The sequence below is a fragment of the Lepisma saccharinum genome, chromosome 2 (assembly GCF_977018435.1).
Source record: "Lepisma saccharinum chromosome 2, izLepSacc3.1, whole genome shotgun sequence".
NCBI lineage: Eukaryota > Metazoa > Arthropoda > Insecta > Zygentoma > Lepismatidae > Lepisma > Lepisma saccharinum.
This window is the reverse complement of record NC_139230.1, coordinates 91,664,252-91,681,587: the sequence shown is the minus strand read 5'-3', so window position 1 is coordinate 91,681,587 and position 17,336 is coordinate 91,664,252. Positions and strand designations below refer to the sequence as shown.

The 17,336-nt window shown below is 37.3% G+C and overlaps 1 protein-coding gene across 1 annotated transcript in view; it reads left to right on the top strand.

The window, feature by feature from the left end:
• Positions 1–17,336, top strand: part of LOC145984469 (inactive hydroxysteroid dehydrogenase-like protein 1) — a 42,181-nt gene that overhangs the window by 15,076 nt on the left and 9,769 nt on the right. Inside the window, exon 4 of the mRNA XM_083118128.1 lies at positions 864–1,084. Within this exon, the coding sequence (XP_082974254.1) occupies positions 864–1,084 (221 nt within the window). The remainder of the gene's footprint in view (positions 1–863; positions 1,085–17,336) is intronic.

Here is a 17,336-nt window from a genome sequence, read left to right as displayed (position 1 = left end):
TTATTGCCCAGTTAAGGAAGCTCTTGCATAATTTCAAGGGAACTTTTCTTCATTAATAAAACCGAAAGTTTAGCTTGGAAGATAAAATTTAATGGTAGTGGTAATTTTTTTCTGGTGGTGGCTTTCCGCCGTTGGCTATTTTGATTAATTAAGTTTTACATGAGAATCTCGAAGAATTGTTAATACATAATACAATTCGGCTGTGAAATCTTTGAAATATAGTGCGTGGTTTATGGGGAGCCTGGGGCAATAAAGGAAATACACCAATTTTGTGACCAGTCTACTACCATAAATTTATAGATTTTGATTTGAATTTTAAAACCTGCTAGATACATGTGATTACTGCTTTACTATTGCATTTGAGCAAAATCGCCCAACACTTCTCAAGTTGGTGAACAGAAAACATATTTTCCCTATGTTGAAGGTGCTGTTATTTTCCAGATTTTGCTCCGCGTGCTTATGTGTGTCTAGTGCTAGTCCCTAGATTTGCGTGCAAATCTATCAATTGTCTTATTTTCAATAGAGAAGTTTCTAAGAAATGACTCAAGTTGCGTTGCTGTACACGGCATCAAAGCCACTGCTGCTTTAATTTGTTTCTCCGTATTTTAATAACGAATAGCATGACTCATGCTTCCAGGTAACAAGTGGCAAGTAGCTGTACTTCGAATTATGATATTGTAGCTATTTACATCGTAAAAAAATAGGGATATAAAAAGTGTTTTTACCATTTTCTGAGAAAATATTTTTTTAATATACAAGTATCATGTGTTTTGTTGCTTGCCCTTTTGTCTTCTGTTTTATTTTCTTTATGATTAACAAATTTTCACTGATATAACAACTAAACCTCTTCTCTTCTTTTGTAGTAAACAATGTCGGATTTCTTGTTCCATATCCCAAGTTCGTCGCAGAGTTGACGGATGATGAGATATGGAATATCATCAACGTGAATATTGGTGCAACAACAATGATGACTCGCATCATCTTGCCGCAGATGAAGAAGAGAAGGAAAGGAGCCATAGTTAACGTTTCATCAACATCCGAATATATACCTGTTCCATTGTTGTCTGCATACGGAGCTAGCAAGGTTAGAATGCACAGTTAATGTTTGTCTCAATATTTCACATTCTGTTTTTCCGGAAGTTTTTTTCCTAGCATCATCCGACATCATTGCTTGTTGGCACCTTCTCATGAGTGATATTGCATATTACAGTCAAATTTCACTTTTAAAAGTTAAAGCTTTTCTTTCAGCCTGCTGCACTTTTATTTGTACTCGTATAAGATCAATAAATTAAGCAATTACTCATTAAAAAACATGACCCACCCCCTAAACGTTGAAATCCTCTATTTTATAAGTTCAAAGAACAAATTTTCAAGGAAAGTAAAAGAATAAGTGAATAAAAACACAATAGGAGTTATTTATTGATCAATTCGCCATCTCATCACCGAAAGTTCAGGGTTCGAGTACTAACTTGGGCATGGGTATTCCTTTGCTAGTCTCCCTTCAATTTCATTTAATCATAATTCATCAACATCGAATAGCTTCTTAAAGAGAGAGATATACAAACACGCGCACACACACACAAACAGTGTATATATATATATATATGGTGTAAGTTGTGACCCATTCTGTAGACACCCAAATGTCAGCCTCACTTCCACGTAGTGCACCCTAGACCGCATTTTGCAGACTAACGAGGCTCATCTGGATCCATCGCCAGTATAATCCTCTATGGGACTTGTGTTGTGTGCTGTCCTTGTGTGTTAGTTGATTTGATTTGGTGTTTTTAAGTCCACTTTATGCACAGTAAGGCTAATAGGGACTGGACCTACAGTTTAAAGTGGGATCTGAACCACTTGTGCCTCCGGGTATCGAACCCGGGACCCCTTGATTACAAGGCTACGACGCTACCACTGCGCCATCGGGGAGGCCCCCTTGTGTGTTAGTGATTGCCCTTTCATCTATTTCATTTTATCACCATCTATCTTCATCTTCGCAATTAGCCAAAAGTGGCACAAACTTGAAGTAAAATAAATCAATTCATTCATTCATATACGATAGTTAGAGGCACATATTTTTGGTAAATAAAAGAGCAAAATTTCGGTACAAAAACAGAGTCGATTTCGGGTTCAAAAGCGGTAAATGAAATAAAATTTCGTTGTTATAGTGGTGAATAATCACATCAAAATGACATTTTGGTTTTAAAATTGTGAATATAATCCTAAATTTGATTTAAAAACTGCACTTATTACACAAAATAAACGTATCCCTTCTAATAGCACATTTATGTAGTTACCAGAGTATTAAGTTTATTCCTGTGTAAGGGGGTTCATTTTTGCTTCTCAAATATTTACAGCAGAATTAATCAATTTTCCGTGAATTGCATAACTCACAGGATACTTCAAACTTCAGAGAGTGTCGCGTCGGTATATAATCGATAAATTTCATGTTTAAGAGTATATCTCGCATTTTGCAGTTCATTTCGCATTATTTCGTGACTAGGAAAATGCACCTCACACACCTTTCAGAAACAGGAAAAATTAACATTTTAGCATGTTATTTTATATTTCGTGTTTTCGTCAAAAACGAAATTTGCATGCCTCTAACGATAGTACACATACTTGGTGCAGTGGCCTATGGTCTCCTGCCTACTGCTTTCTCGCACTCACAACACACACGTGTTCACTGAACTCCATTCCTCTCTCCCTTGTCTATCACCAAACTGTCTATCACAAAAACTGCTTTTTTCTCTATACATTCCTTACCAATATCCTGTCGGCGGAAGTCGGAGGACAGGCACATTTGCTAACTGCTGAGTTGTCCCTAGGCAGGAAACGAACTCGACAGAGTCTTGGCAGGTCATATACACCACAATATATGAACACACACCCAAACATAGTTATAGTTAAAGAACCGTCTAGACAGGAAGGCAATATCAGCTCTGAACTGCTTATGCATACAATTTAATTAGTAAACTACAAATTCATCAATGAGTATATTCAGGAGGTAGTTATGGAATGGATGATTAAACATCAGAATAATGCCAGTTGTAAATGTATCGCTGCTCTTGTTTTCTAGATAACATTTGCTAATTTGCCCATAATTTTGCACAGAGTCTTTCCTATTCTTTTTACAATGTATAAATAATCAACAGTAATGAGTACACGAACACTTGATTTCATTAAAAAATGATTTTATCGTTTTAATGCACACACTCACGCTGTCAGAGTTTAATGCTTACCAATATTATTTATTCTATTGACAGTTTGCAAATTTGGTTGGTAAATATTGGGTATAAATCACTGGGGGGGGGGGGCAGAAAAATGAAATATTGTAAGAAGATATGAAACAGGAGAATATGTTTATATCCGTGAGAGAATGGATTTATGCCATTTTTCTTCACTGAGTTTCGAAAGAACATACTTATATTATCCGCAGCAATAATAATCTCATTTTTCAGAAGTGGAATCTCAAGGGAACATTTAAATATTTAATTGGAAAATGGCCCTTGATGAAACATGTCAACTCGACACTTGGAAAAACAATTTTGTGAACATACAAGCAACGTAAAATTTGAAGTGCACGTTCGTTTGTATGATTCATTCTAGAGATTTTTTTGGCAAACTTTAAGTATCACAAAGATGAATTTACAAGGTTAAAGAATCACTAGTAATCGAAGTCATTTCTAAGTCTGCAATTATAGTAGTAATCAGTAATTACTCTCTGGCATCCCCAAATCCAAAGGTTTATTGCTGCAGCAACACATGTCGTTCATGTCGTCCTATCGCGGGCTTTATTGGTCATCCTTACCTGTTTCCAACAGGTTAATCTTAATATTGCCATACCAATTCGTCTTAGTCTACCTACAGGTCTTGCCATCAGGTTTAACCGACTAGGAGCCTGCAGGCCTATATATACTCTGATTGATTGATTGATTGATTGATTGATTTAGTTTATTTTACTTCGCGTTTTGTGCCTCTTGGCTAATTTGCGAAGATGGGGATGAGTGATGAAATGATGAAATGGATGAAAATGGACATTCACAAACAACCATACCCGACCGGGATTCGAACCCGGGACCCTTGGCGTCGCACCGCGATGTGCTAACCACTCGGCCACAGGGTCGGGCTATATATACTCTGGCCCAGCTTTGACGCAAGGCCGCGCATAGCGGCAGAAAAAAGGGGAATCAAGTGGGCAGAGCGAAACAGTAGACGCTGCTGTGAAGGCTGGTAACTGCAGTCGTTCCCCTTTCCTGCAATCCCACCCCCTCTCACATGTTCTTTGATAAAGCCGTCTTGCGTCGCTACTTGCGCAGAGACTTGTTTTCGTTTGCTTGCTCCAGAGATAGCGGAAACAGATGCATTTTCGTACAGATGGAAAATTACGTGCATATTTGAAGAATATAACTTTTACTTAGAGGCGGTGAGGATAAGGCTCCTCATGTTGTTTCTTATCTAGTTTATGGTTGGAGGTTTCGCGATCGAAGGTATACAGTGGTCCCCTTTTGCCTTCCAGGAAAGGTTTTGTCATTTATACGATTGAAAACAGAGAGTATTACAGTTCCGTTTCGAAAAGAAACCGTAGAAAAGGATAATCCCTATTGTCTAAAAATAAGGCTACTCTTCGTCTTTCATTAACAAATAGTTTACTTTGCTATAGGCTGATATTTCTAGACTTGTAGTACCTTCCTTCGTGACTGTTCATCAGTTCATATTCATCCTCATCGTCGCGATTTATCCAAATGGTAGACAAGCGAAATATCTGAAAGAGAAAGATAGAAAGAATGTATAACGATGATTCGTAGCAAACTACTAAATGAATAAATGAAAATTGTAACGAAGTTATATTACTAGTCTTAACACTCGTACGATAGAAATGTTTTTGCATTGCGTAATTGAAGACATCACTATGTTATGTTATGGCCAGGGCTCGAATTGGAAATTTTCACGAAAGGGAACGCTTAACTTTGGTTAACATAGTATTTTTGTCTCTGAATATTACAACGACTAGATTAACGACTAGTGAAATAACGCTCTGTATTAAAATTAATACTTATTATTAATATATTAACGTAATCGTGAAATATAATAAAATACATTCGACACGAGTGTTCTGAAATTTTCTTCCTTTTTTAAAATTTAAACAGAAATCATTCATGGTGGTCAGCTCGCCCAAACGGAGATTTTTTAAAAAAAGTGAGTGTTCATGTGCACAGAAACTTGGTCTTAAAAACATTAATTTTTTTTAAAAAATGAATACTTTTGGGTCAATCGGGCCAAAGAAGAATGGACGACAGAAAAGCACTGAAAATGGAAATTCGAGAAAAGAGGAAATACTGCACTTGATGTGCTGGTTGCGACTCTAGCTAGCGATCCCTGCTTGTCTCAAATTTAGCAAGCAGGTTATGCTTTTGCCTATTGGAGTTCACAAGGGCCACGAGTCAACGAAGATCACGAATAGGGCAACCCACAAAAGCGATAAATCGATGGGTGAATTCCACCACTACCCTTTCGAAAAACCACTATAATATTAAAGTTCTGAAAAATTACATCTACTTTGAATCCCTCCTACAGCAATGACGTGAATCTTTATGTGGTTTGCATTTGCTGTCTAGATACAGCAATAGTTTCGTAGTCTTACGTAGCCACGAATCTATGTTCATAAAAAGAGAATCCAAATTTGTGTAAAGATATCGTGGAGGAGGGTATCTCTATCAGAACGATGGAATCCACAAGACACAACAAATAATGGTAATTAAGAAGAAAGGAGTAAGAACAAGTGCCACAAGGCACAAAAATATGGCAAGAACGAATCTCCACAGAGGAAGCTTCTTAAAGAGTATTAACATTTTACGTAGATCACGCTGAAAAGGAAAATGCACAAAAAACGAAACGGAACGGAACGGCTAGTTGCCATTTCTGACTAGACGGAACGGGAAAGTTCCAGATATTCCAGCGGATGTTCCGGTCCGCTCCGGTTCATTCCGAGCCCTGGGGGAAACTGTTAATTATAATTAATTATAAGCAAGCACGTATGGGAATTTAATACAATAATGCTAAACTACAGGTTTTAACTAGGCCAATCAGTAATCGGAATGTCTTTTATTTCAGTTATTTAACATTTCATAATGTCTGGATGAAGATACATCCGGTTATGCAGGAACTACACGAAGACTTGATCACGAAACCTGAAGGTCGTTGTCCGCAGAAACACCCGACTTCCTTTCACTACACTGAGAGCCACTCCCACTAAGCTTTCACTCTTCTGACCAGTTTCTTTCATGGTCATTATAACGTTGACCATCCACCTCTACTTTCATTTTACTACCATATGCTTTCGCTACCAAGATTTGATATGTAATTTTCTCGTTTCGTATAACTGTCAGAGATTTGTTTCTCAAGTGTTAAAGTTTTCTACATAGCATGAAACAGAACATAGTTACAATGGATAAAAATACATTAAAAAAATTATTTCAATAATTTTTAAATTGATAAAATTTCGCATTTAACCACCTAAAACCTAAGGTAGTGTTTGTAAATAGCTCAAAATGTTCCAAAAATTACACGTTAGCAGTAATGAATTCATAGATTTCTGTATTTAAAGACCAATAAAATAAAATAATTCTAAAAAAAGACAAGGCACATTGAATTATGCAAGAAAACATCACGATAGGCATTTTATCTATTGTTGGGCCTACCCATTGTTTCAAAAATCAATTTATGTATAACACATTAAATACGCCAAGGGTCCCGGGTTCGAATCCCGCTCGGGCTTGGTTGTTTGTGAATGTCAATTTCATCATTTCATCACTCATCCCCATCTTCGCAAATTAGCCAAGAGACACAAAACGCGAAGTAAAATAAACTAAATCAATCAATCAATCAAAAACATATTAAATAATTTCATTACCTGAACTATTTTCTTCGTCCCATACTTGTATTTTTCTAATCTCACTAAGGAATAAAGGGACAAGCAAAAATCTAATTTTAAAATGTATGAAGAAAGCACAGAGTTTACGAACTTTTTAGAACTAATACATGTGTCGATTTATTGCATGGATAATAACACCAGCTATTTTTTATGTATTAACAGAGATTGATATTTATATCTCCATCACCTTTGAATTTAAGATCTTTATTTTCAGTTATTTTTAGTGTACGAGGGTCATTCGAAAAGTAACTTCCGTTTGGGTATAAAAGAAACACCAGGGCATTATGAGAGTTTGTATTATATACAACTGAAAGAGACAACTCTAAGCTATTTTTCTACATATACACCGTTTCTGTTGAGACACTTATCATATCGGTGAACAAGGTTTACAATACCCATGTCAAAGAAATCTGCCGCCTGTGCATTCAGCCATGCAGTGACACTGTCCTTGGTCTCCTGGTCATTGTTGAAGCGCTGTACCCCTAGCCAATTCTTCATTTGTGGAAAGAGGTGATAATCACCGTACGGGACACTTGTGGAAAGACGTCTGACAGTTCGGTAATCGTGAACCGCCGATTGTCACGAATTTTGTCGTTCACCTTGGAGACCAGTTCATGTGTCACAATTGAAGGGCGTCCACTCCTTGCCTCATCGTGGATGTCCATCCTTGAAAGCACGACACCATTGCCGAACAGCACTGTCACTCATGACGTTCTCCCCCTATACGGCACAAATCTCCCGATGACTTTCGTGCTTTCAAGAATGGACGAACAAACGTCCACGACGAGGAAAGGAGTTCAGGCCCTTCAATTGTGACAAATGAAGGTGAACGACAAAATTCGTTACAATCGGCGTTTCACGATTACCGAACTGTCATACGTCTTTCCACAAGTGTTCCGTATTGTGATTATCACCTCTTTCAAAATGAAGAAGTGGCTAGGGGCCAGGCGCGTCGCCTGATAATGTTCGCATGAGCACGTGAACACTCATGTATATGTTTTAAATTACGTACATATTAAATGCACACACACACACACACACACACACACACACACACACACACACACACACACACACACACATATATATATATATATATATATATATATATATATTTATTCAAAAAAAATCCTTCTTTGATGTTTGAGTATATACACACAATTTACTCTGACACAACGTCTTTCACGTCTGATAACTTTTTTTAGATAGTTCGTAACACTGACTTCCATGGTGTTCCACGGATTGCGTTGAACACAATTGCTGTGCGTGTTGCATCAAACTGGCAGCTAAGGGGCTGTTGGCCACTATACCCCGAAAATGTTCACTGCGCTGTGCGAACGCGAGCCCTGATGCAAGCGGCAATACTTCTTGCATTCGGCACCAGAGCGCAGCACATACAAGGCACGTCTAGGAGGACTCGAGACGGTCTGCGCTACAAAGTAGCATATGTAGAATTTAATTTTAATTATTTCTCTTGATATCGTTATTAGGTGCATTGTGCGTCGCTGTGTAGCGTTCAATTACTTGACTCACATTGAGAATTTTATTTTCTGTGTAATATATAGAGCTCAATTATAGGCTTCGGCCGGCCGGTCATCTTTTAGGAGTGAGTTTACAAGGCAACGACGGATAACATGTTAATGACGACGATGAACAGATGTTACTATACGCTTTAAATCAGTGGTTTCCAAAGTGTGTGCAGCGGCACCCTAGGGCACCATGATTGACTTCCAGGATCGCTGCGAAAGGTTCCAATATTTTCACTGAATTCTTAGTTATTGCTATGAATGTTTCAAATATGTGCTTATTTAGAACATTTTTGCATATGACATGCTTCTGAATTTGAAATACGTGTTTAATTTTTAACTTAAGGCATGCAATCTTACAAGTAACTGAGCGTTGCAAGTGTTAGAGAGGGCTACATTCTGGGCGCCGCGGAAAAATCTTGAAACACTAAGGGCGCCGTGAAACAAAGAAGTTTGGGAACCCTTGCTTTAAATGTATAATACCCAAGTATCTTAATACAAAAAATTGATTTTTTCTGGACTGGATGCGTCCTCCCTTCTGTCCCGCTAACGATGCACGTGCTCTGAATGCTGAATGAATGTCGTTGGTTAACATATGGTCAGTGTAATGGAAAGTAGATTGCGAAGTATGGTAGTCTTGCGTTGTAGTACATACCTGAGATTGCTTCTTATACTCATTACTTTGTACTAGCCATTACTAATCGTCAATTACGTAATTAAAAGGGTGTTAATTGAATAAAAAAATCTTGTATTACTTCAAATATAGCGTGATTTTTGGGGGAAATTGTTGATAATAAGTTGAACTGGTTATTCTTACTTTTTCAATTGAAGTTGAAGTTACAAGGGAGAGGAATAAATCTCCATTGAGTACAAAAAAATTATTGTGAACACTGGTATGTGAACCGCACGCGACGCCACTGCTAGGGGCACAGTGCTTCAACAATGACCAGGAGCTCAAGGCCAGTGTTACTGCATAGCTAAATGCACACGCGGCAGATTTCTTTGACATGGGTATTGTAAACCTTGTTCGCCGATATGATAAGTGTCTCAACAGAAACGGTGCTTAGAGTTGTCTCTTTCATGACCGTTCGCACCAACATTGCACAATCTCCCGAGTTTGAAAATCCGCGGTTCAGGGTAACACTCGAGTTAGGATCATTTCATTTTCCATTGCACCAATCTAAAAGGCATTCCAACCCACGCGAGTCATGAAACCCCGGCTTTACTCTAGGATAGCAGCTAGCCTCAAAGCAAGTGCCTAAACGTCATACATATGGACGCACGTGATTGGTTACCTGTTTCGACAACGCGTGTTTCAACTCGTGGCACCTTGCGGTGTGTCTGCATGACAGGAAAAAAGAAAAAGGGTGGCTGCAGGGGTTTATCCAGGATTTTTCACTTGGGGGGGTGTTGGAAACTTTTGGGGGGTGTAAGTTTGGGAATGTTAAGTGAATATTTTAGACGGTTTTAAAATGTTTGTCCTAATTCAATTTGTTCATAGATGTTTCCAGAGATTAACCCCTTCCCTTCCCTTCACGTAACATTTCAGAAGAAAAAAGATGTCAAATGCTGGATAAGATGGAAAATATATTTTTGTGATAATGTTAACATTTCAGTCTACAGTTCAGTACTTGATTTAATCAATCGTTAGACAAACATAAGAGATGACATTGAAATACACAAAATTTAAATATATTATTACCAGGGATTATTTCATGCAATTCTTAAGCTAGTTATAAAGAAATTAGGAACACTTGCGCAATATTTTTTTACTGTATTTGTATGGTTCTTCTCGTAGGTGTAACTCAGATATTATCTTGGGGTGGGGGGGACCCAATTCATTGATGAAATATCGGTGAGAATGCATTGCATGGGTGGGTGCGTGTGCTCTTGTCTGTCTGAAGTAGGATTAATAAGTACATGTATCTGCAGATATAACATGAGTGTTAAATAAATTACCTCACTTCGAGCGAACCGATCAAGAAAATTTTTAGAACTATTTATTTGCAAACTGATAATGCATATTATTAATTAAACATAGCGACAATACTTTCATTTCACAGTATCCCACCATGTGTACTCTTTACAATCTTGCTTTGCTCATTCGGTGTCCTCTTTACCTCAGCACATGCCCCCTGCCTCCTCCTGTTCTAGCTTCAGTTAGAAAATATGCATATATATATATATATATATATATATATATACACGTGATTTTAATAGTTCTATGTTGCGAGTGTGTTCCAAATGCTGCTGGTGTTTACAAATCTCTGTTTAAACAATGATTCACAAACTGAAAAACAAAATAATGAAACTCTATATAGAGCATGGCCATGAAGACTTAAAAATATAGTGGGAAATTGAGATGCACGTTTGAAAGACATCTGGTATTGCTTTTGAATGAAATCGGTCAAGGAATTTTATATTGAAGTCTTATACCCTTACAAAACTTTGGAAAATATGCTTGGCACTGTTGAGAGTTTATCTTTCAAATACTGAACGAGAGACTCTAGGGAATTGTGTCTCTTTGCCTTAAAAGAAAACTAAAGAACATGTGCAAATAAACGCATGGCATGTTAGTTGCAAAGGGAAGTCAAGGAATTTTCACTTCTAATTTGAGGTAATGCTTTATTTTCAATCATTTAAAAATTGAATAGCATTTATTTCACTTTCCAACACATATAGCACAATGAAACAAGCAATATTTTTTCTCTCCACGTTTTCCAGCAGGCAGTGACAAGCACCATCGTACCCCCACTGGTGCGCCTATGGTCAGATATAAATTTGGGACTTAATGTAAATAACATTTCTTTTTATGTTTAATTCCTTTTACTTTCTTTGCTTTCTCTGAAAAGTTGTAAAAAAAAAATATGTCATTATGTCAGGGAACAGACTAGATAAAAAGAATCTATATCTTTGCAAACTGGCAATAACTTTAATAGGGTGCCAGTAATTTCACAGGGCACTACGACGTTAACGCTTTTCTATTTATATCCGTTTTGCTTGTTCGGCAGCCCATTTGTCCTTTGCACCCAGACAAACCCCGCGCGACCTCCCCCCCCTTTACAACTCTCTTTCTAATTTCTTATAAACTGTAAATTCTTTTACAAAGGTAAGAACTCTTAGAGCCACAAAAATGGCCACACACATCAACTATAGACGAATGAATCACTTAGGTTCTTCATGAAATACTTGCCGTTTTATATCGAATACTGGGTCAATAAATTTTATATTGGTACTTTATGAATATCCGTTGGAAGAAATTATACCTACATATGGTGTCACTGTTTTTCTACTCGCCACTTTCGGTTTCTTTCTGTCTGGTTTCAATTTCTCTATCTTCTTCAGCCAATTTTGCAGTAAAGTTTTAGACATTGTTACATAAGCAGAAACAACACACGAACTGAGATGCTACATTGAGACTGACCTAAGGCAATTGACTGTTCTCTTCTCTACCACTTCAAAATCATCCATCTTGCCCAAGTTACAGAAAAGAGTGTTGCTAACCATAGTAACACAATTCACTATAAGGAGACAAACCTGTATCTTTGAATTTCTTCCCTTACTTTTATCGTACATTTTTCACATGAAAGAATCATGGACGTCCGCAGGATATTTTCCAGGAAGGGACAGGGAAGGTATTTTTTTCCAGGGGGGGGGGCAAACAAGGCACATTTTCCCCAATAATAGTATTGTTCCCTCAAAAAACATCGCTTAAATTTGAATTTATCACATTCATGCAATAATTAACGCATATTATTATGGCTGAAATGAATTTATATGTGAAAAAATATAATTTTTTGTTGACTTTCATTTCCCGGGGGCCTTCCGGACGCCCATATAAAGAATTGAAAGGAAAATGAAACGGAATGTAAATTTCATTGACTCAGGGGTTGAATTTACAAACACTGTGTGCGGTATGTGCTCCCTAGAAGGAGGGCTAGAGGTCAGTTTGACATTTTCCAGATGACAGTGTCCCTTCCCTAGCGAAGCCTTGTCAAGGGAGCTGGTGTTTCCAGGAAATGGCCATGCTGAACATTCCACCCTCCTTCTTTGACACTAAGGTTGTAGTTGATCGAAAGGTCCATTGGACTTCGCTTCTTCTGGAGCTACAAATGGTTCCTTTAGAATTGAAGTATTGTCATTCTATTGTTGATATAAAAATCCATATTTACACACCCCTGCAGGGGGGGTCCACTTTTCTGGTTGGGGGGGTTCGTCAAAATTTGGGAGGGTGTTGGGGGGGTATTAGGGGGGTGTTAGGGGGTGTGGATAAATCACTGGGTGGCTGTAACGGGACTTGGATATCTCCGTAATATTCCACTTTTTCCGGCTACTGGGTGTATGTTTGTGTTTGTATTGCACGTTCAAATTTACAAACTCTTTACTGCAGAATGTGCACAGTAAGCATCTCCCAAAGTATATATTTAATAACATACTATATATTTCTCGCATTTTTCATACGCAGTTTGAGTCTATTACTTCCCATTTTACATTTATTTAGTTTTGAAAGTTTGAAGTGATACATTACCGGTTGCGGATGGCAGCCATTACTCCGCTGCGCGTGGGTTTACTCCGCTTTTACTCACCGATCTCGGAGGGTAAAGTTGACCTTGATTCTACTCCCAGCTTACCCGGCGTTTCTGTTAGTGCAACAGATAATGAGGCCGTGTCCGAAAGGTGCAAGACCGTACTTGAAGCGAGCATACTTCGAGAATGGTTTCGCAGTGCGGTCTTCAAGTCGTGGACTGGAAGTGAAGATCTTTCGAACTGCACTTCGACTGCAGCGCTAAATATGATCAGTAGATAACCGAGGACACGTTGGTTTTACACGTTTTAAACATTTGATTTTCACCACAGAAATCACACATTTCCACACCTTAGAAGAACTGCAACAAACAACTTGCTGGCTTTCTACCTCCGCGATTTGAAACAAATGAACAACAAGTCCACTTGTCACGTGACCAAGCCTCCAAGTTCGTGTGCTCTGTCCTGTGATCTCGATACCTCGTGAACTTGACGCTTTCGAACTGTACTAAGTGACGTCACTTCCGTTAAGACCATGCTTCAAGTATGTACTTTGTACTTTTCGGACAGAGTCTCAGCCGATTCGTGGGTTAACTCTGAGTTTACTCTTACTCGCGAGTAAATCGACGTTGGTGAAAACGGGCATCAGTTATACTTAATACAAACTCTCACAATGTCCTGGTGTTTCTTTTATATCCAAACAGAAATTACTTTCCGGATGACCATCGTATTTTCTGGAATGAATAATGTCTTATTATGCTTCATATTTCACGCGGTATGTTTGTTTAGTCTTGCATAGAGTTATCGTCAATCCTCACATAAATTATGAAGCAATTGTAATCTTACATGTAGCAATTTAAGTAATTGCTTACAAATGAATAACTTTCAATATTCACAAGGTACAAAAATAATCGGGTTTTAGCATGTTTATTTTGAAATGAAATTACAATTTCCAATCATTTATCTGCAACTATTAAAGAAATGGTTATTAGGTAAATGTATACTGTCTCGGGAATCTCTGGAGCGAGCGAACGAGAGCAAGTAGTGACACGAGAGGCTCGACTAATGAACGCGTGAGAGGAGACGGGATTGCTTGGAGGTGGAACAGCAACTGCAGTTACCAGCCTTTCCAGCAGCGTGTACTGCTTCGCTCCACCCATTCGCTTTCTCCCCTACTCTGCTTTTATGCGTGGCCTTGCTGCACAGATTCCCGGTATAGAGCATAAATCTTAATCTCAGGGATATATTTTTAACTCATCGAAAATTCAAATCATTTCTAGTAACCTTCCATTATTGTAAATACGTGACGAAAAAAACCCAGTATGGTGACGATTTAAAATAATTTTGGGGAACAAGTGTGACATAAATCACACACACACTAACTCATTCATTTATAACACACACAGGCGAATATATAATTGCGTAACAAGTTAATTATATAAAATAATAAATTTCACTTACTATCGCCACCAGCTCATAATCAAGCTTTGGGTTAGTCGAGAGCTAGTATTCTGAACGTATGTGGTACCCTGCTGGGGAAAAGGGGGGTTGTTCGGGAGTACCTTAGTACTTTCAAATAGTAAATAGGGTCAAGTGATATTTTGTTTCACAACTTTTGTAAGAAACCTTTTTGAATTGGCCAACTGCGTTCGAATGAACGCACAAAAATGGTTTTATGATTTTAATTTGCCCGTAACTTCGCAACAGATTAATATTTTCAAAACGAATCCGAAAACTTTTAAAAGAAATTGTAGTTTACATCAAAATTCATAAAGCAAGTAGAATATTGATATTTTGAAAATGAGTGGCGCATTTGTAAGGGGATACGGGTAAGGGAAGTTCCTCTATATTATAGGTAAGTAACGGTGTCGAGTGACACCTTGTTGAATAGGACGCTTAATTTCAATTAAATTATGTACTTGACATATTTTTGTATATACTACCAAGTGTGAACGGGGAAGCTTCATAATTCCAGTTTTGTAACAGACGAACGCTTAATGAGCTATAATGAATGTTCAAAATACAACCACTCGATTCCCTTGATTCCCTTTTATGAGGTGGCGTTGATAGTTTGTACAAATGATTATTCACCATTAGCCTGTTATGAAATTTCAGTTTATTGTCGACGTTATGACAATAAAAGAATTTAACATAAACATGAATTCGAATTGAACATATTTTCGTCATATAAACTAATTGCAAGAATAAAACTTGCTTTTAAAGTAATTGAGGACTAAAAGTAGTAAACGTTGTAAGTGCCAAAAGCGAAAGTGTTGGGAAATCGCATCGTTCCGCACATCAGCCCGTAAGAACGTTCACACTAGTGACCTCTTTACACGCCCTTTGAACTACTTAGAGGGCTACCAGACACTTTTCACGTTTACCACATTATAAAGCATGGCACATTGCACAGTTTAACGTGGAAAACGGTGTTTGAATTATTTTGGCACTTACAGCGTTTACCAACTTTTCGTCTTCAATTTCCAGGATTTCAATTTTTACTTACTGCTTGAGATGTAATCGCCCACCTCTTGTGATACCCATACCCTATTCTAATCGCTTCAAACTACTATATACTTTAGAGAAAGAAAACATATCAATCATTTAGAATAAAAATCTTGATATTAGGGGAAGGAGGCAGAATGCCTTTTCTCTTCCCATTGTCGGTGCCTCTGGAAAAGTCCATATTCCTTATAACTTTCAGATAGTGTTGTTTTACAATAATGTACATTAATATTTTCAAAGCAGTTCTTCATATAGTCTTAATGCATTAAATACATGAACACGAATTACAGTAAAAAGTGATTTCACGTTTTTAAATAATTGTCTCCAAATATGGGACATCTGTTCATAGTTTTGAAAACAAAATAATTTTTTGAAGACTTGGAACAGATGCTTAAACTTCATGGAGTCACTGAAAGAAAAAAAAATCCTGATATTTAAATTGGAAAACGAATTAACATAACAATCCTCCAAATTTTATAATGCAGCAAGTAAAGTTAAATAAAACTTCTTTTTCTAAATTTTCCTTCCTGTTACACTTTTGGCACTTAAAAAATCTTTCCAGAATTCTTTTTGTTACTATTACAGATATCTGCACATAAACTGAACTGTAATGTCACCATAAGAAATACCTCTATGAAACAGACATTATTAAACATTTTTGAGACACTTTAAAGATCAGTTGCTGTACCTTGACTATCATGCAATTACCAGACAAAAGACGTCAGCGATGGCAAGGCACCTTCTGCTCCCTGAAAATTCCCCAAGTGAAGCAGATATTAAATAATATATCCTTTTTGTTAATCTTGCCCTCCCTCATTAACTTGAAATCGTCGCCACTGATGCAAGCTATCCAATTTAAGATCAAATCGCATCAGACATGTTTGATATAGAATAATACGGGGTGTAAGCGGTAATATTAGCTGAAGGCTCCAAAAAGCCAACCTCTCTTCCACGTAGTACACCTCGGTTTTCTCATTTCTCATCTTACAAGAGAATATTTGTAATATTTCGTGAAAAGGTGGTTAAAGTAACATCAACACGTTACGAAGTAGGAGTCCTTCGTGCGAATACTACGTAAGGCAGGAACAATTCATTGATTCACGATCATTGATCGTTTTATCAATTTCATAAATTTACCATTCATCCTCGTCATTGCAATTAACGTAGAGAGGCAGACAATCGACATACAGTTAAAAAAAAATAATAAAAAAGTAGGAGCAAATCTAATTACATTGAGGGCCACTATATTACTCCAATCCTCCCTAGGAAATTTGGAAGAGTTACGCAATCATAAACCTTACTAAGTAAGAAACGTAAAAAACGTTTGTCACGTGGTAAGTTGCATGTTAAGTAGCTGGGAGGGGGGGGGGGCAGGAATGGTGCTATTAATTTTAATAATGATGCCATCACATTGTGTGTGTATGAATATAGAGCAATGAAAATTTATGGAATATATAATCTAAGTTGCTTCCTACCCGTTAAGTATGTCGAGGATCTCATGTTTTTTAATTAAAAAATATTGAATTATATCATGGTATTGAATGTCGGCTAACAGAAACACACATAATATGGTTAGAAAATCTATTACAAATATAATAATATAAATAAATCTAATAAAATCACTAATTGTAATCTTCAATGTATGCAGAAGACAATATAAATTATGTGCCACCTGGGAAGTTGTCATTGGTGTGGGAGGCGTTGTAATTTTATCAATAATAAGAATTTATGCCCATTCCACACGAAATACGTATATTGTGCCTATGTCAGGGTGAAGAAACAATTGAAGATGGCGTAAAGGAAATTTTGGTAGCCATTTTCTCATAAACGGGTCTTTATTTTTTTAAAAA